We start from the raw sequence: 20,065 nt of genomic DNA on the forward strand, positions 1-20,065 counted from the left end.
ATCAAGCAATTGAAGACCCAAGGGGAGAATTTCTTAACCGGCAGGAATTAGGTATTTGATTGTAACATCTTATCAAACATTTTACATTCAATAATTGGAACAAACTCACATTGAGAGTATATTAGTCCACTAGCGAGTATGTTGTGGATGAACCACTATAAATCGATATGTTCATATTCTTATAAACTCTTAACTCCTTTATTTTCCTTATCGACCAGCTCAATTTAGGGTTTGTGAAAATTGTTTTGAAAGTCTAGATTTCACAATAGAAGGTTTAGAAACTTACTTAGCATTGAGTCATATATTAAAGATTCAAACTTTTTCAGAGGGGTTTTAAAATTTTAAGTCACAAAGCAACAATTCAGTCAATTTGTCACTAGTTGATTAATTTCCATAATATTTGATTAAGTTTGGTAATCAGGGTTTTTCAAGTATCTAGTCAAATTAAGTTGTATTAACCACTTAAATTTTGCAATCAATTAATTTGTTGATTATCTCAATCAAATAAATTAATTGCATTATTTTGACTATCATTATCTTAAGCTTGTGTTTTTCAATTATTATCGTAACAATGTAAATATTCATAAGGCAGTCCAATATTATAAAACATGAAAAAAAAAAAAAAAAAAACACTTATAAACTCTAATTTTTTTATTGGGGGTATCCTTCCCCCAACCCCAGCTTTTAGATACATACTCGGCCAACACTATCATCCAACATTTGGTCTTTCTAGACTTAAAATCATGAATTATGCTCTTTACTTAACACATTTTGCTCATTCACAGCTGAAATTCCAAAAATACCCCTGCATGAGTTAACTCACGCAGAGATTTACATAGAGATTTACACTAGCGTGAGTTAACTCATGTAGGGGCATTATAGTCATTTCAGTTGGAAATGAGCATTTTTGGTAGGGTAAATAGCAGAATTCTAAAATCATAGCTTCACCACTTACTGTGACGCTTAAGTTAGTAAGAAAGCAAGACGGAATGATAACTAAGAAAGAAGTTATGTATCTTTTGTATTGTGTTGGGCATGTATATCTATGATGATGAGATTTGGGTACGACTGATGGGGAATTGTTAAGAACGGTGCCCTTCCAACGAGTATTTATCGGGTAGCTGTTGTGTCTATCGGTGGATGGAGTTCAATGTTTGTTGAGTAATGATGGAACATCATATGATATTTTATGCTATATTTTTTTTTTTTTTTGCATTTGAAGGCAAATTAGAAGTCATTTAGAGTAGTTGTCAATGGTTTGTGGAACTTTTTGTATTGTTTTCCTTCGAGTCGTTATAATTAAGTTTTATCCTTAATCATGCACCATCATAAGTGTTTTGAATCTTTTTAGTGAGAAAACATGTAAATCGGTAAAACAAGACACCACATGAAGGATCGATGATATGAAGATTAAAGAGCAATAGTTTTTAGAAAGTCTTTCAAGACAATATGACGTAGTACGAAAGCGTAGGTTAGCAAGCGCTAAACCTAGATAGAAAAAGAACAAGCTTGCAAGTGACAAACTTGTGAAAATTGGGTTCAGGAATCAACCAAAAATTGAGAAAACTCTCTAAAATAATATTGAAAGAATACAAGTTATCTCTTAGGCTACAACTGTTTAAGCTTAAATAGGGAAATAACAAACTCTAATGGGCCAAAAATAACAAACTGAAAACAAAACAAACAAATAACTAAATTAGGCTGAAATAATAAAATACTATAAAAAAATAATATGGAAACCCTCCTGCATCACAATACAAAGTGAAGAAAAATCATTTCAAGTTCCAAGACATTGCAAGATGGAAAAAAACTCGAAAAAGTGACGAAAGCTACAAATTCACACAGGAGGGGCTGTTTCATGCGCCCCTGCGCATGGGCCATGCACCTCACTCCATGTGCCCTACGCATGAGTCACGACCAAGGAGTGTTGATTGCTTGTTTTTCAAGTTGTTTTAGTTGAAAACGCCTATTCTTCTTCTCTTAACCCCTAAGTAATGATGTATTATAAATAGAGACTCTTTCACATTCTTTTATTCATTCAAAAAGTCTAGTACAAGGCAAGGATCAAGCATCAGAGCTTCAAAGCAGAGGATCTCCATCCTCATCTTGTTCACACTAGGGTATGTTTTTATGTTGTTTTGTACTGAAGTTGGTTGCCATGGGCAACTAAACCTCTTTGATTAGGGTTCCAAGATGAAATCCTTTCTTATTTGTTGGATTCAATTAATTTTATTCAGTTTATGATCTAAAGTATGATTTAGTTTGTATATGTGTGTTTCTATACCGCATCTCTAGATGAAGCTTAGTAGGATTGACAACCCGAATTCTATCCGAACAAGATATTAGTAAACTGCTTGGTTTCTAAATTAAATTCTTTTAATCGAATCTAAGTATGAATTTAGGGATATAACTAATCTTGAGAGAACACCGCAATTGTAACCGGTTGAATTGCGGCGATATTAATATAAACCTCCATTGATTCATCACGAGGTTACGCTCTACATTCTTAAATCCAAAGAGACAAGTCATAAATTAAAAATTAAGCGAGTTAACTCCAACAAAGACGAAAGGAGAGATTCAAGGATTCCTTAATCGTTGTTACACTTTTGAATCAACAAAATATAATCTCGCATTGGGCAGGACAACTAAAACTCTGCAACAACTTTCAAATCTCTTCTTTTATTTACTTTCAACTAAATTCAAACTAATTACCGAGTTGAACGACAATCTCTGTGGAGACGATAACTTACTGTAGAAATTTTATTTAACTAATTTATTTTAAAGTATTATTATTTGTAACTCCTTCTTTAAAGGATTTATGGTTAATCATTCCTAATAATTAGAATTCATGATTTTGTAACTCCTTTTTTGACACATTACCTTGCCTATTTATTTAGTGGGTTATATATCATATAAAGAGATGGTAAATTGGCAGACTGATATACGAAAAAGGAACAAAGCCAGTAACATAATTTTCGGTTTCTTGTATTTTCTAATAACAAAGTCATACATCACAAACCAGTTATATGTTTCCTTGAGCATCCAATAGTGGTTCATGCGACCTTGCTAATTCATGTGCGGTGCTAGCAAGAAGTGACTGTTGTATCCTGGAGAGTACTAGCTATGAGACCTATCGCATCGGATGATCCATCCGGGGTGGCGAAATACTCTTAAGCCCAGTGCATTGCACGCCTCAGTCAAATCCGATAGGTTTTCCTATTATATATTTTTATCTATTATGAGTTAATTTATTTATACTAATATTTATCTTTTATTTATTACTTTATAATAATTCTATGTCCAATTTTTCCTACACTTACTACTTTATTACTTGATACGATTTGGTGCACTTGTCAAAATTTACCATCATTGAGCTTTGTCATATCGATAGACTGGATGTTCAAGTTTATAGATGGATCGAGTCTTTGGATCCAATCCAAAATAGTTAATATATTAAATGTGACATGTTTGATAAAATTAGAAATTAAACTACTAAATAAATATAAAATAATACAAAAATTAGAGATTTGGCCTAAAAACTTATGGTGGCACTTAGCATGCACAAATGAATCTTTTTGTGTATGGTGCACAAATTGCAAAATAAATCAAAATACATGTGATACCCGGTTTTCCCGGTTTTCGACATTGACCCCTATTGTTGTAATTAATGTTATTATAGGCACACCACAGTATTTTCCATAATTACACAATTGACCCCAGACATAATTAATGTTTTTCGTATTGGTTTTTATTAAAAAGGTAGACATAATAAATGACACAAAATGTTATATTACAAATTAATTTGGATCTGAAGATTTACGAAGTTCATCACCACGAACATTTTCCAAGTTCATCTCGTTTCGGATCCAAAGATCTACCAAGTTCATCAAACATCACTCACATTCTTCTTGTATTTCTTCTCTAACCTCAAATCTTATAATCTTAGTTTATTTGCGTCCATCGTAGAAGTAGATCTGACCTCAAGAGAAGCGGCGGAATGGAAAACTACGAAAATGAAGTTATCGCTGAAGAAGAAGATGGGCGTTTTGAAAATTTTGTAAATGATCAGGTATAGTTTAGTTTTTTAATTCATCCGTGGAAAAAAAGCTTGATTAATGTGAATTAAGTTAGTGAATTTTGTCTTGGAAAAAAAAAACTTTTCTATCGCAAAGATCGCAAGTTCGTTTGAACCTACGTGAATTAATTGAGTAAATTCGTTTTTTATTGAGCAGGGTAACGATGTTGATTTAGATTCTGCGGCCGAGGATGAAGGCAGTTGCAATAATGGACATCCTGATAGTGATAGTGATGAAGATGAACATGAAGAGTCTGAAAACGTTGGATGCTCATTTGGTGAAGAAACAACAATTGATGGTCCGGAAGATATTGCTAAAGTTAATTTTACGCAAGTAAGTGTTGAAGATTTAATGTTGTTCCACTTTCCGGATGTGTCTGTGGCTTTCATGTTTTATAACTGGTATGCTAGCACAAAAGGTTTTGCTGGTAGGAGGGATAGGGTAGTGAAAAATGGTAGGGGAGAAATTATACAGCAGAGTTTTGTGTGTCATAAACAAGGTCACAGAATGGAAAGTCATAAGAATTATATTTGTAAAAGGAAACCCAGGCCTAAATCTAGGTGTGGTTGTGATGCAAGATGTCTGGTTCATGTGGATCTAAACTGTGGAAGGTGGTATGTAACACCATATTTCTATTAAGCGGTAAAACGCGCGAATATATCAGAAATATTCTAGAAATAGATGTTACGTCTCCGAATAAACCACAATCATACATGCATAAAGATCATGTTACACAACATAGCAGCGGAACAAACAGATAAATTCATAAAAATCTCTGGATCTCCAAACATAATACAAATGTATTCTCCAAATCTCAAATAACAGAATATCTCCACAACTCCCAAAATACAAAGTCAAATAATCAACATGCAAAGACTATCCTAGATCAGAGCCCTAATCTAGACACTTGCATGAAAAAAGGAACTCCACTCCTCGGCATCAACAAGCAACAACTAAGCATCATGCACTTCATCTACCCGTCCATACAGAAAGGTAGGTGGTAAACCACTGAGGGTTAGCATTACATCATCATAATCCACGAAAAACATTTATTATGAACATTGGAAATGAAAGGATATATTCAAGAATAGCAATTCATACATATTATTCACAAGTAATCTCAACTCATGCATATTATCATTCCAAGTTCATCTCCACAAGTGTATCATACACATATACCATTTCACCTTGTCAATCAACAATTAACAATCAATAATCCAATTCACAAGTACAGTTATCAAAACTATCATCAAACACCTTTCAAATGCAATTCAATCCACCAACAGTTGATGCAATGATTCTAGACTCATCTAAATGCATGTGGTACCAAATCACCTCAAGGTCGTCACCTTCGATGCAACAAAAACATCGTACTCACCTCAATTGGATATAAAATCTGCCACCATCAGTCTTGGATATAAAACCCACCACCATCAGTCATGAATGCATGAACATATGACTCAACTACAAATGCATATGTTCACACAAACAATAATCACCTCACCATCACCAATACATGTATATATGCAATCATCAATAATTCACCACCAATATATCATATATACAATCACCAACAACATTCAAAAATCACACAACATAAAGTTGTCACATAATTACACCACCAATCATTTTCACATAACATATAACAATTCTCCATAAAGGATTCACAATCAATTGGTTCTCAAAAGTCATCTTTAGTCAAGTTCGTCTCTCAAAATCACAACAATTAAATTAATTGAACATTGGCTTAATTGCATGTTTGGTCCCTTATGTTTATTTTAGTTTTCAAGTTGGTCCCTTACGTTTTGAAAGTTTCAAGTTGGTCCCTTACGTTTTAAAAGTTTTCAAGTTGGTCCCTTACGTTTTGAAAGTTTCAAGTTGGTCCCTTATGTTTATTTTAGTTTTCAAGTTGGTCCCTTATGTTTATTTTAGTTTTCAAGTCGGTCCAAAACATAAGGGACCAACTTGAAAACTAAAATAAACATAAGGGACCAACTTGAAAACTAAAATAAACATGAGGGACCAACTTGAAAAATAAAATAAACATAAGGGACTAACTTGAAACTTTCAAAACGTAAGGGACCAACTTGAAAACTAAAATAAACGTATGGGACCAACTTGAAACTTTCAAAACATAAGGGACCAACTTGAAAACTAAAATAAACATAAGGGACCAAAAATGCAATTAAGCCTTGAACATTTAAGTCAAAACCAAGTAAACAAGTTCCAATGCCTCAACTAAGCATACCTCTAGACCACATATGAGTGCAGTAGAGGATACCTTGGCGTTTCACCGGCCAAATACGACGAATTCTTGAAAAACTCAAAGTTCGTCTCATTTTATCACTTTCCCAAAATTTTCCATTTTCAAAGAAAAACAAGTTCAAACTTGATGAAACCAATCACAACCATTTTTAGAAATCATATAAACATTATACAACTTTAATCCTACTGCAATTTCCGGAGAAAAACGAGTTTTCGGAAAAAAAAAATTGACGTTTAGACCGTTTTTATAAAAGTTAGACGATTTTCACAAATCCAAGTCCAAACCAATTCAAATCATGTTCCAGTAGGATTATAGGTATAAACAGAGGTTAATTAAGTCCAAAGAAACATTTTAGAAGTATCGGATTGGTCCCCAAGTGCACGAAACGAAAAATCAAAAGTGGCTAAACCTGTGCAGGTTTGCTTAAGCGAAGGCACAGTTCGCTTGAGCGAACTCAAGTCAGAACCTACATGCTGGTTCGCTTACGCGTTCGCTTAGAGTTCGCTTAAGCGAAACATCACAGTTCTGCAGCAAAAATATTATGGGTTCCAACCCTTTTCACCCCAAATTCCAATTTTCAATCCCCCAATTCACCAAAACAAGTTCCAGAAAGTGTTTATAGGTCAATATAAATTCAATACACTTAAACACATACAAGTTTTGGAATTAAAGCATCAACATAACAAAATTCACCAAATAATCATCACTTCTTCAACTTTCAACAACAATACAAAATCTCTTCATCAATTCATCAATCTTGATACCCAAAGCACCAATTCAACAACAACATATTCCAAATCAATAACAACAACCAATGAACACAAATTCATGCATAATTCAACACCACAACATCAATTCTTATCAAACTTGCTCAAGAACACAAAGCACCAACAACTATGCAATTAAACATGTTAATTCACATACTAACATACAATTATCTTATAAATCATGTTCTCAAACATAACAACAACAATCATGCACGAATTTACAACAATTAGATTCAATTCATCAATTTCACAAAAATGGGTAAAGAGAAAAAGTTATGAATTATGGTTGAAATCTAACCCTCTTATCTCTAACACCAAGATTCTCTAACCCAAGCCTCAATTTTGCTCCTAGATGTTGAATCCCCTCTTTGCCTTCTAACCCTTGTTGTTGTTGTTGCCTCTAGTCTCTATCTCTTCTCTTCCCAAATGAAATGAAATGAATAATGTTTGTAAAACCTAGTGTTACCAACAACTAGAGTTTATATACTAGCTCTACTCAATTGGGCTTATCTCTTAAACCTTAATGGGCCTAACCCATTTCTATTCTAACACCCAAAATGTCACTACTCACACTACTACAAAAATGGGCTTATATAGCGCTTTTTTTTTGCTTTAGATAGCGCTTTTGAAGCGCTACTGTAAATGGCGCTGGTAAAAGTAATATAGCGCTTTTTTTTCTGTACAAAGCGCTAGCTAAAGCATGGTTTATATAGCGCTTTATGTCAAAAAGCGCTAGCTAAGAATCTCCTTAGATAGCACTTTCTATAAAAAAAACGCCATCTAATACAGGTTTAAAGACAACGTTTTTGTTTTAAAAGCGCTATGTAACAATATGTTTTGATAACGCTTTATAAAGGAAAAAAAAGCGCTAGGAGAAGCATATATTTTATTTATTTTGTTGCCAATTTTTTTTTCCTTTGCAGATAGCGTTTTTTATTAATTAAAAGTAAAATATATATAAAGTCAGAAATTTAAAGGGAAATATATATAATTCTGGCACGTTATAATTGGGACTATTATTTATCAAATAAAACTTAACCATATCATAAAAAATGTATGTATATATATCATAAAAGTAAGAAATGTATAGCCTCTAATATGGTAACATAGATATCTCTAGGAGTTACAACTAATTAGTTAACATAAAGATCAAAATCTTCTATGGTATCATGCAGTCTTCATCTATCTTCTTGATCTTCTCAACATTTTTATCCAAAACAAGCAGGCAAATCATCATTCATTTCCAAATTTCGTTCACTCTCCTCTACCTGAATATATACCAGAAAACACCATTAAGCAATAACACTATATTATATTAAAGATAAATTCAAAGTACTACCGATCATGTGTACAAATTAAAGCAAGATTATAAATTAAAACAACTACCACTTCTATTGCAAATATATTTAGAAACATGAAACCCACCTTATCATAAAAATATCATATCACTTTTAGGCTGAACATAAACTGACACCATTCTTCTTGGATTTCTCTTAGTTTATCTTTTGAGTATGTCACACACTTGAAATCATCAATGTACTGCATATATTATAACAGAAAATAACCATATTACTTAATAAACTTAATTATATACAAATATTATACTTTAATATAAAAATAACATACCAGCTTTGGAATCTCGTTTTGTTTTGAAATGAGAATCTCTTTCATAAACCTCATCACAAAGTACCCGCAATCTATACCATTTTCTTGGCGAGGACACTAGAAAAAATAAAATAAGTTTGTATCAATCAAATTATTTATATTATTCATACACTAATTTTTTAAGGTTGTTATGCTATATTATTAAACCTGTACTCGGACCCATGATATGTTGTTAAATTTATTAAAACACTATTAAGCAATAACACTATATTATATTAAAGATAAATTCAAAGTACTACCGATCATGTGTACAAATTAAAGCAAGATTATAAATTAAAACAACTACCACTTCTATGGCAAATATATTTAGAAACATGAAACCCACCTTATCATAAAAATATCATATCACTTTTAGGCTGAGCATGAACTGACACCATTCTTCTTGGATTTCTTAGTTTATCTTTTGAGTATGTCACACACTTAAAAGCATCAATGTACTGCATATATTATAACAAAAAATATATGGAGCACATAGCTCATCTGGGTAAGTAATTGTGGAGTACAAGACTCATCCATATGGAGCACATAGCTCATCTAAAGCACATTTGATAATAATGAGAATGATTTTCATTATAACTTCCATCTTAAAATCACATTGAATATTAAATTCTATTAATTTGCTCTACAATTCCTCAAGAATATATACCTGTATATACAGTACATAAATTCATGCTGCATATAATAATTTGTTTATAATCCTACATCAATAATCATGCATCGTGTGTATAGTATATAAGCTTATAATGATGAATTAGCAATAACTAGCAAATGATGAATATGCCTCCTATATACGGTACTTTCAACGAGAAAAAGAAGTATACATATACACAGTGCATGGACCTTAATACTAGGCTAGATAGCAGCGAGGGCATAGGTAGGTATATCATATCGTATAAACAACAAAACCGAAGAACATATTCATAAGGACAGCAACCTAAATCGAATAGCATGTATATAACCAATTCATGGTTCATCATCTAAAATAATATATCAACACCTCATCAAACTAATTGTATTTCATAAAATCCTCTAACTAATAGGGTTAGGTTTTCATCAAATAAATTATACCAATAAATTGTAACTCTTTCAAGAATCGATATATACCATGGAAGAGTTAAAGGGTGTGATTACTCACCTGTTAAAATCTAGAATGAATTGAAACTAGCGGCTGATTTTCTCGACACCGACTAAAGCATATTTTCCTCTTGTTTCTCTTCTTTTTCTTCTACGTGTTTTAATAGCCAAGTAACATGTCTTTGGTTTTATTTATAAGAGTTCTTTTTATTTTTTTATTTTTTATAAGAGTGCTTTATATAAATCCCAATAGATCCAATTTACATAATACTAGGTAACTAACTTCCTTTGATATTAATTTTAATTTTTATAGTATAACAACTATAGTTATCCATCCCTATTAGATAGTTGATTCAGTTTCCCAATTAAACGATATGCTTCAAATTGGATTTTAAATGATCATTTCCTATAGTCTAGCTTCTACTATTTATTTTATTTATAGAACCGATTCTAAAATATAGCTATAAAATAATAAAATGTAAACTTAAATTATATTTTTTTTTGAAAGAAAAAACTTAAATTATCATACATTGTCTCATGTTAATTAAAATCATCAATCTAATTAAATTTGAACTGTTAAATTACTATCTTAATTTTTTCAAAGTTTAATAATTTCTACTCCTTGGTTTTGGGATGTTACACAATTCGTACGTTTTCCGGCCGGCGAGGTAGAGAGAGTTGTGAGGGAGAGAGTGATGGAAGGGGATTAAGGCCAGCGATTTTTGGAAAAAGGGAGTTGATTTATGGAACGTGAAAACGTGAGGAACGTGAAAAAGTTGTGTGAGAACTTGAAGCCAATTTTTTTTTTTTTTGACGATATGATTTATGGAAAAGTAGGATTTAGTGGGACCAGGACATTTGATTTGTTTTTTTAGTTTGGATTTGTTTTTTGGAAAAAGTGTGGATTTGTTTTTTTTTTGTAAAGTTTGGATTTAGTTTGTTATATATATATATATATATATATATATATATATATATATATATATATATTTTGGTACATTTGATTTAGTTTGTTATATATATATGATAAAAGAATTAAATAAAGGTTTGTACCAAAAAAAAATTAAAAAAAGGTGTGTTTTGTTACTACAATTCATTTTTCATAAAAATTCAAAAAAATATTTGAAATATGCTATGCAGGGGATCGAACAGGGGACCTGTTAGTTAATGTACATTAAATCACTTTATAAAATGCGCTTTTTTTAACCTATAAGCGCTATCTTTCTCAAGCATACAATGGCGCTTTTTTTAACCTATAAGCGCTATTTAAGGTTGATTTATATATAGCGCTTTTCATAAAAAGCGCCATATACGATTAATCATGTTTTTTATTTAAATAACTATTATTTTTATTTAACCTATACTGACGCTTTCAATACAAAGCGCTATATATACTTAAAATGATAGATAGCACTTTTTCAAAAAAGCGCTAGCTAAGACCTCCGTGTTTTAATTTATAGCGCTTTAGTGTTAAAAGCGCTATTTATAAGGCGCTATATTTTCCCAATTTTGTATCACTACTCACTTAATGGTAAATTATAACACTAACGGTCACTTAATGGTAATTAAAATAATTACTACACCCTCTCTAGTAACTTGGTAAAATAATACTCCTACTAAACATTAAAAATAATCCTCATCCAAAATTACAAAATTACCCCTACTCTCAAAATGACCAAAATGCCCTTAAGTTCAAAATGACTAAAATACCTTTCTACACCGAATTCTACAATTCCCAACCAAAAATACACACAGAGGCAAATAATCACATAAGAGCACATATATCACACATAAATAAATAATAAAATAAAAACTAGCGAAAATCGGGCTGTTACATGGTACATTAAGTTTATATGTGATGTGCACAACCATTCATTTGTAGACAAAGTTTATAGTGGTATGCTTCCAGCACATAGGAAAATGAGTGAGTATGACAAGTATCAAATGAGCATTATGAGAAATGTGGGGGTGAAGACAAGACATATATTTGGTATGTTTGCTCATCAGGCAGGAGGTTATGACAAAGTAGGGTATCATAGACAAGACATGTATAATGAGCAACAAAGGCAAAGAAAGAGCGATGTATGTGATGCAAAAAAGACACTGGATTTCCTAAAAGAGTGTTCATCGAAAGATGATAGTTTTTATTGGAGGCACACTGTAAACAAAGATGGTGGTCTAGAGCACTTGTTCTGGTGTGATGGTACTGCTCGGAAGGATTTGTCTGTTTTTGGGGATGTTCTGGCTTTTGATGCTACTTATAAAAAAAATAAATATTTGTGTCCGGTTGTGGTATTCTCTGGGGTTAACCACCATAATCAGAGTATTGTGTTTCCTGCTGCTATTGTTATAAAGGAGACTAATGAAACATATGCATGGTTGCTGGAACGCTTTCTTGAGGCAATGGGTGGCAAGAGTCCAATTTCGGTGATTACGGATGGTGATAATGCCATGCGCAATGCTATTAAAAAAGTATTTCCAAAAGCTCGTTATTGTCTTTGCGCCTGGCATTTGATACGCAATGCTACCGCTAATGTGAAAAACCTGCAATTTGTAACAAAGTTTAAGCAATGCATGCTAGGAGACTTTGATGTAAGTGAGTTTGAGCGCAGATGGGTTAAGATGGTTGCCGAGTTTGGACTTGAAAACAACAACTGGGTTTCTGAATTGTATTCAAAGCGGGATATGTGGGCAACTGCCCACATTAGGGGTAATTTCTTTGCTGGATTTAGGACAACGTCTCGATGCGAGGGACTACACTCAAAATTCGGTAAGTATGTAAATTTAAAGGATAATTTGTTAGATTTTATGAAACAATTTATGCGTTGGATAAATTATATGCGGTTTAGAGAAGTTGAGGCAGATTTTACGTCCTCATTTGGGGATCATGTGTTGCAATCACCATTGCATAAGTTGGAAGAGTCTGCTACAAAAGTGTACACGCGTGAGGTATTAAGTATGCTTGTCCCAATATTTAATAGGTCGTGTACATGTAGGGTGAAAGCCAGAAAACAAAGTGGTTCGTTGTTTAACTTTTGTGTCGTTAGGTATGGTAAGAAAGGTGTCAAATGGAATGTTACATTTTGTCAAGCAAAGCTCGAGTTCAAGTGTTCATGTCTAAGAATGGAGTCATATGGTATTCCTTGTGAACATATGATTTGTGTGTTTGTGTCACTTGAAATTGTTAACATGCCAGGGTGTGTCATCATGCCTAGATGGACCAAATCCGCAAAGGATTCAATACCTGCTGTAGACCAAGATTTTCGGGTGTCAAGCCATTGATTGGACTTGAACCTTCAATCTACCGGACTTGCTCGATTTTATTCTTGGGAAGGGAAAAAGAGATTGAAAAACCCTTTTTGGATCCGGGGGTCGGTTACGATTCGGGAAGGTGTTAGGCACCCGCGTCGTTCACGGTACTCCGTGAGAACCTCTTTCTAACTTTATTTTTATTTGAAAATTTGTTGTTAAAAGTTGAAGTGAAAGAATGGAGGGAGAAGAAGTAGGAGTTTTTGTCATTTTTATTTGATCGATTTGAAAGGAATAAAGCCTCTGCCTACGTACCCTTAAAAGGGATCAAAACCGTCGTAGTTCACTCTTATAAAAAACATTTTTGTGGGTTAGGTTGATTTTAGTTTGATTTTTGAAAATGGTTTTTGAGAAGGGTTGCGAGACCTCAAGGCATAGAAGAATAAAATAGAAGTGAGGTTGTTTCATTTTATTTGAGAAATTTAGTCTAAGTTTAATTAAGATTCATTGAGGAATTTGATTAAGAAAATAAGGGAAAACAACTTGGATTTGGATCCAAGGTTTATTAAGAAAATGATTTGACTTTTGCTTATTTGATTTTTTTGAGTAAAAAGATTTTTCTAAACTAACGGAAAGCTAGCGTAACGACGTGAATAAATAAAGCGAGATAAAGCGATAAATAAAGTGATATGGTGTCGGTGATAGTGTCGGTGTGTGCAATTACTACGCTATTACATACCATCCTATGTCCATTCTAAGACAAGAAAAAAAAATGCCAAAAAATAAATTACATCAACACCTAAGATACACACTAATATCATGGAATTAAAATAAAATGCAAGCATAAAGAAAATGCATGAGGTCAAATTAGAAGTTAAAGCAAGCATAATATGACAAGATAATACGAAACTTAAATGCATCATGTAATAGAATATGTTATCAAATTGAAGGCATAATGTTAAAAGTTTTAAAGTAATGCATGAAATAGACATTGAAATATTAAAGCAAAATTGACAAGAGATATCATGGAGTGAAAAAATTTAAAAATACATGGAACTAGAGTTGAATTTTAAAGCTAGGTTGTAAGGATGTTTGATATTGAAAACCAAAACGGAATAACTACCAAAAGGTGCATAATATGATTTTAAAGCCAATTTAACAATAATGCATGATGTGAATTTTTTTAAAAGCCTACGTAAACTAAAAAATATGCATGAGGTAGAAATTCAACTATTAGATGAACTAAATAAAAAACTGTGATATGACAAAAATGATTTTAAAAAAAAACGCATAAGATGATTAAACATCCATTAAGTTATAAACAAATGCATGAAGCCACAAATGCTAATTCTAGTACGAAACCAATGGTGGAACAAATGTATGATTAAGCTATAAAACGAGAAAGTGCAGAAACATGAATAAAATGAAACGTACAGTAAAAAACTAAACATTATATGAAGTCATGATACTGATCAACGAAAGCATGAAACCATAAGTGCAATTAATATGTAAGAGAAAGAAAATGAAACAGTGGGGGTACCGTAAGCATACAGGGGGTAATGAAAAGTAACCAGAAAAAAGCTAAAACAGAGTCACAAAATTGGGCTTAAAATGCTAGACTGGATCAAAGCAGCTGGACCGGTTCAGGAACGGGTCGGTTCAAACCGAACCGGTCCAGCAAGGGTGAACAAAACCAGTTTAGTAAAGCTTCTTCTTCTTCTAAAAAAAATGACAGCATCGCTGCCCTCTTCTTCTTCCTACATGTTTTCTTTTCACAAAATAACTTTTCTCATGCATCAAAATTCTTTCCACTTAACACACCATTCACAAGACAAGCACATACAAACTTATTTGCTCCTCTTCAAACAAACTCATGTTAACAAGAAAAATTCCACACGAGAAAACTTTTGAAACCTACGGATCTAGCGTACCTGATGAACAAGCAAGATTAAATGACGGAATAAGGAGGATAAACGTTACCTTCTCCGATCTGGACGATTCTCTTCGATTCGGTACAATAGTGACTCGCTTGAATGGAACTTGTTTCAGATCGGTCCGCTCTTCTCCTCGTCGAACTTCATCAACTCCGATTTAGTTCCGGTGAGATGTTGTTGTTGGATTCGACCTTTCCTTGCTCCGTACGAACTCGAACTTGCTCGATCTTACTTGGAATCGAACTTGTTTCGGCTGAATCTTGCTTTGCTCGCGATTCCGGTTGAGGTTTGATGTTCTTCTCACTTCACTGGATTCGGCTTCCTTCCTTCTTCACCAATCCGGTTCAACACGTTTTCTGCTTTAGTGTTGTTGTTTGGGAAAACAGCTTATTATTGCAACTTGAAAGATCAACGATGGTGGTTTATTACAGTTTTGATCGGTTAAAACTTTTGTTGAATTTTGGTGTAGAAATTCGAGTTAGATTGTTGTGTTGGTTTAGAATTGTGGTTATGTGATGAATTTGGTGGTGGAAATGGATGAATCAAAAACGGTTATGGTGTTTAGATCGGGAGTTGTGATTGAAATTGAATCCGAAATGAATTTGTATATGGGTTGATGATGGTAATAGTTTGGTGTTAAGATTCGGATTAGAGTGATGTAGTTGGGAGCAGATGATTTGTGGTGTGAATTTGAGTGTTGTGTGCTCTATTGTTGTGGTTTGTATGGATTCGGAAGAACAGTTGTACGGTTTGGGTGTTTAACAATCGAAAATGGTTTAGAGGATTATTGAATTCTGAAAAAAAAGATGTTTATTCTTGAAGAAAAATGAAAGGAAAAGGGTTTTGATCTATTTTTTTGAGGTCTGCCGTTTTTGATGTGTTTGTGTGGGAGTTAGTGCAGCCTCCTTTCACCAATGATTGGGGGTCTATATATAGGGACCAACTAGGTTAAAAAGGATGAATGGACTAAATACTAAACTACCCTTAATGAAACTTGGAGAGAAAGAAAATGCTTGGGATGCTCTTTAGACCAATACCAATGTAACAAGTGGACTTAAACAAAACAAATTGTTGATAAAAACAAAATAAAAATGACATTAAAAGCAAAAAGAATAAATGGTGAAAAATGAAATAAAATAGAGTTGTAAAATAAGATAAAAGTGATAAAAAAGTAATAAAATTTAAAGCTGTCGAAACTTCGACTGAGACGACTAAAACTCGCGGTGTTTTTAAAACACGAACAAAACTTTTTAAACGGTTTAATCATACGGACGAAAAGGAATTTACCTAAAAAGCTTATTTATAAAAGAAATGAATAAAAGACTTTAAAAGTACGCGTAAAAATTTAAAATGCCTAAAAAAACAACTAAAGCGATTTCAACTAGATAAAGCATGAATCTAAATTTTACTTGCAAGATAAAAGACTTTGAATGATTAAACAACGACTGAGAAAGATTTCAGCTGGTTAAAGCGAATAAAAGAGAAATTGAGCCGTTTTAAAATACGGACAAAAATGGGCCAAAAACAGAGCAAAGTGGTCAAAATTTGGAGTATGACAGATGCCCCTATTTAAGTTTCTTCGTCACGAAGATTTGAAAGAAGACTTTTAAATCAATGGGTCGAAGAGACTTAAATACTTAAGTACACCAAATTTTGACCAGCTGAAAAGCTAAGAATGCGATGAATACAATGATATGAATGCATGCGATGCAAGTATGAATGCAAAGACGGCGGAAATAAACTGACTGAGGAACAAACTGATAGGTCACTGGGGAGAAAAGGAAAAGCTGCATACTACCAACTACCATGGTAAAGACGAATATACGAAAGGTAACGCTTGTCTATTACCAACTGCCGTAGTAAATGATGAAAATGTGGAAGATAAAGCTTGAACGGAAGATAAAGCTTGAGACGGAAAATAAAGCTTAAGACGGAAAGTAAAGCTTGAGACGGAAAATAAAGCTTGAGACAGAAAAAAAGCTTGTCCATTACCAACCGCCCGTGGTAAATGATGAAAATGGTAACAAAATCTGTTATCAATACAGGAGTACTTTAAGCAGGATACTGGGTAACTGATTAGCATTGGCAAAGTGATTGTTTGACACAAGAGTATTTGCGGGCTATTAAACTGATCCAAAACTCTTGTTAGGGTATTCACCTGGTTCAAAAGGTGGTGGTAGGGTATTAGCCTGATCCAAAAAATAACGACAGGGTATTAACCTGGTCCAAAAAGGTACAAAAGACATTGGCAGAGTATTAATCTGGTCCAAAAGGCACAAAAGACATTGGCAGGTGATTAACCTGGTCCAAAAGACATTGGCAGGGTATTAACCTGGACCAGAAGGTAAGAAAAGGCTTTGGCAGGTGATTAACCCGGTCCAACTGGTGCTAAAGAGATTGACAGGTGATTAACCTGGTCCAAAAGGGATTGGCAGGGTATTAACCTGGTCCAAAAGGCACAAAAGATATTGGCAGGTGATTAACCTGGTCCAAATTTGGCTTAAAAGACATTGGCAGGTGATTAACCTGGTCCAACAAGCGCTAAAGAGATTGGCAGGTGATTAACCTGGTCCAAAAGGGATTAGCAGGGTATCAACCTGGTCCAAAAGGCATAAAGGGAATTGGCAGGTGATTAACCTGGCCCAAAATGTAAGAAAAGACATTGGCAGGGGATTAACCTGGTCCAAAAGGTAGTTGAAGATCGAACTGAAAGGATACGACCAAACAAGACTACAGGTGACATCTTTGGAACATACACAATGGGGATAACACTTTTGTGAGATACAATTGAAATAAGACACTGGGTGATAATGCAATCATGTATGAATGATATTTGTATGCAAGTTATATGTGCCTGAATGTTTATATGCATGAATATATGTATGAATGAATGTATGAATATATGACTGTATAAATATATATGACAGGTGAACTTGATTAAACAAAACAGGACAGGTAAGACGGGAGATGGACAGACATCGCAGTACCAACACTCGGCAATCTTTGTTGGGGATAACATTATTGGAGATGAATCAAGACATTGTCGGGGTAAAGGCCCCTTCAAACAAACCACTGATGGGGATAAAGCCCACATTCAAACCAGCTGATGGGATAAAGAGCCCAATAATCAAAACACTTGAAGGGAGACACAACCCATTAATCAAACTACTGAAGGGAGAATGCCCCATAATCAAACCACTGGAAGGGAGAAAGGCCCCATAATCAAAACACTTGAAAGGGTAAAGCCCAATAATCAATCCACCTGAGGAAACAGCTCATCACTCAATGATTTGGCAGAAATCGCCATTTCTCGGGGTAAAACTCGGTCAGAAGTCGCCACTTAATCAAACCGCTGGCAGAAGTCGCCATCAATACAACCACTGGCAGGAGTCGCCACTTGTAAAGCAGCCCAAAGTGCAATCTTTCCATTTGGCCCACTTGAACTGTGATGCCTCTATCTTTATTTTTCATTCACTTTTTTTGTTGTTTTTTTTTTTGAATCCCTAATTTTTGCCTGGATCGCCCTTTCAGGTTTTCAATCCACCGGGAATATATTTTTTGTTTGCCCCTAATTTTTGCCTGGATCGCCCTTTCGGGTTTTCAATCCACCGGGACGCTCATTTTTGCCTAAGTCGCCCTTTCGGGTTTTCAACTTAGCGAGCTTTTTTGTATTATTTTTTTTTTTTGACAGAGGTCATCCCACAGCTTTTGGTCGTGATTACCCTGCAGAGTTTAACTGTTCTTAAGATGAATGTTGATGTATGTTTCTACTACTCATAAGTTCAAAGAAGATGTACCTGTTGTTTATGATATTCAAAAGACATTTAAAAAGTTTTAAAATTTTGCTTTAAGTATTCACATCAAAAATAGAAGAAAATTATGCAAACAGAATAAATGAGAATTTCAAATAAATGGGCACAGGCTCAAATTAGATGTAAAGGAGTGGTGACCTGCCAAAGGCGTGGTTCCACGGATTTTAAAAAAGTTTGGAAAATGGTAATTATATTGGAAAAGGTACATTGAACACAATAACCGCTATGCTCTCTAACAACTTTGAATTCCACTGTTCCGAGTCTTTGATTTTGCAGATGCTTCGTGTCGAAGGTCTTTTGACAGTTGAAAATGCCCCAGATGAATCATATCTGAATTAATGCAGTTACCTTGCCATAAATCGGACGTCTTTTGACGGCTGAATTGCCCCAAGTGAGTCATGTCCGACCGGATGCAGTTACTTTGTCACAATCCTTAACTTTTGCATAGGTCGCCCTTGCGGGTGTCAACCTATCAGGATAAACACATTTTTTTTATCACCTTTTTTTTTTACATGTCTCTAACTTTTGCATGGACCGCCCTTTCGGGTTTTCAGTCCATCGAGACGCTCTTTTTTGCCTAAGCCGCTTTTTCCAGTTTGCGACTTATCGAGCTTTTCATTTTAACAAAGTATTTCTTGACTGCACTGGCATTCATAGGACACACAAGTTCATCACTATCCTTGGTAATTAGGCATACATTGCCCCTGGAATCAGGTAACACATTTTTAGTACAAAGCTACTTTCTTGACTTTCACGGGGACGAGCCTTCTTTGTCAAATACTTGCTTTATCCTTTTGACATAACCGTACATGGCACATTGCAATAACACTTTTAAATTCAATCAAGTTTAGCTTTCATTGGAACTTCTGTTGACAAGACTTTGGCCTCCATGTGGGGCACTGCTTTATATATTGTATACTGAGGGATGGTGGGGGGGTTGCCCCTGTTAAAGCGTGCACTTGAAGTACAATATCCCTGCAAGAAAAATGGTAGCATCTTGTGCCAGTCTTTGTAATTGAAAGTCCTCTTCTAGACAATCTTCCTTGGTATTTGCAGCTTCGACGGTCAAGATGCCCCAGTAGGCGAGAAATTTCATTGGTAAACTTTCACCCTCCTTTTCTTCAGTCTCGGATACAAGGAACTCAAAGTCGTGAGAGAGTACAGGGTTTAAGTGTTCAACGGGTTCATTAATGCATGATTTGATTATTGATATAAACATTAT

At 34.0% G+C, this 20,065-nt stretch overlaps 2 protein-coding genes and 1 long non-coding RNA gene across 4 annotated transcripts; 2 read left to right on the top strand and 1 right to left on the bottom strand.

The window, feature by feature from the left end:
* The first annotated feature begins 3,892 nt into the window (after window positions 1-3,892).
* LOC146930573 (uncharacterized) lies at window positions 3,893-4,715 on the top strand. Its single transcript, XM_085707572.1, has 2 exons — window positions 3,893-4,069; window positions 4,233-4,715. Exons 1-2 carry the CDS (start codon window positions 3,998-4,000, stop codon window positions 4,713-4,715), a joined length of 555 nt encoding a protein of 184 aa, XP_085563698.1. The 5' UTR covers window positions 3,893-3,997.
* A 3,410-nt stretch (window positions 4,716-8,125) lies between these two features.
* On the bottom strand, window positions 8,126-9,760 carry LOC146930574 (uncharacterized). Of its 2 annotated transcripts, none has more exons than XR_015008344.1 (4): window positions 9,100-9,760; window positions 8,736-8,831; window positions 8,535-8,648; window positions 8,126-8,377 (listed from the first exon to the last, which is right to left on the bottom strand). It is a non-coding gene; the product is annotated as an uncharacterized LOC146930574 (long non-coding RNA). The 2 variants fall into 2 exon arrangements; XR_015008343.1 differs by lacking the exon at window positions 9,100-9,760 and adding an exon at window positions 8,922-8,957.
* A 1,828-nt stretch (window positions 9,761-11,588) lies between these two features.
* LOC146930575 (protein FAR1-RELATED SEQUENCE 5-like) lies at window positions 11,589-13,309 on the top strand. Its single transcript, XM_085702062.1, has one exon. It carries the CDS (start codon window positions 11,748-11,750, stop codon window positions 13,128-13,130), a length of 1,383 nt encoding a protein of 460 aa, XP_085558188.1. The 5' UTR covers window positions 11,589-11,747; the 3' UTR covers window positions 13,131-13,309.
* The last annotated feature ends 6,756 nt before the right edge of the window (window positions 13,310-20,065 follow it).

This window comes from Medicago sativa, chromosome 4 (genome assembly GCF_051527215.1).
Source record: "Medicago sativa cultivar Bolivia chromosome 4, Bolivia_mono, whole genome shotgun sequence".
NCBI classification, from domain to species: Eukaryota; Viridiplantae; Streptophyta; class Magnoliopsida; order Fabales; family Fabaceae; genus Medicago; species Medicago sativa.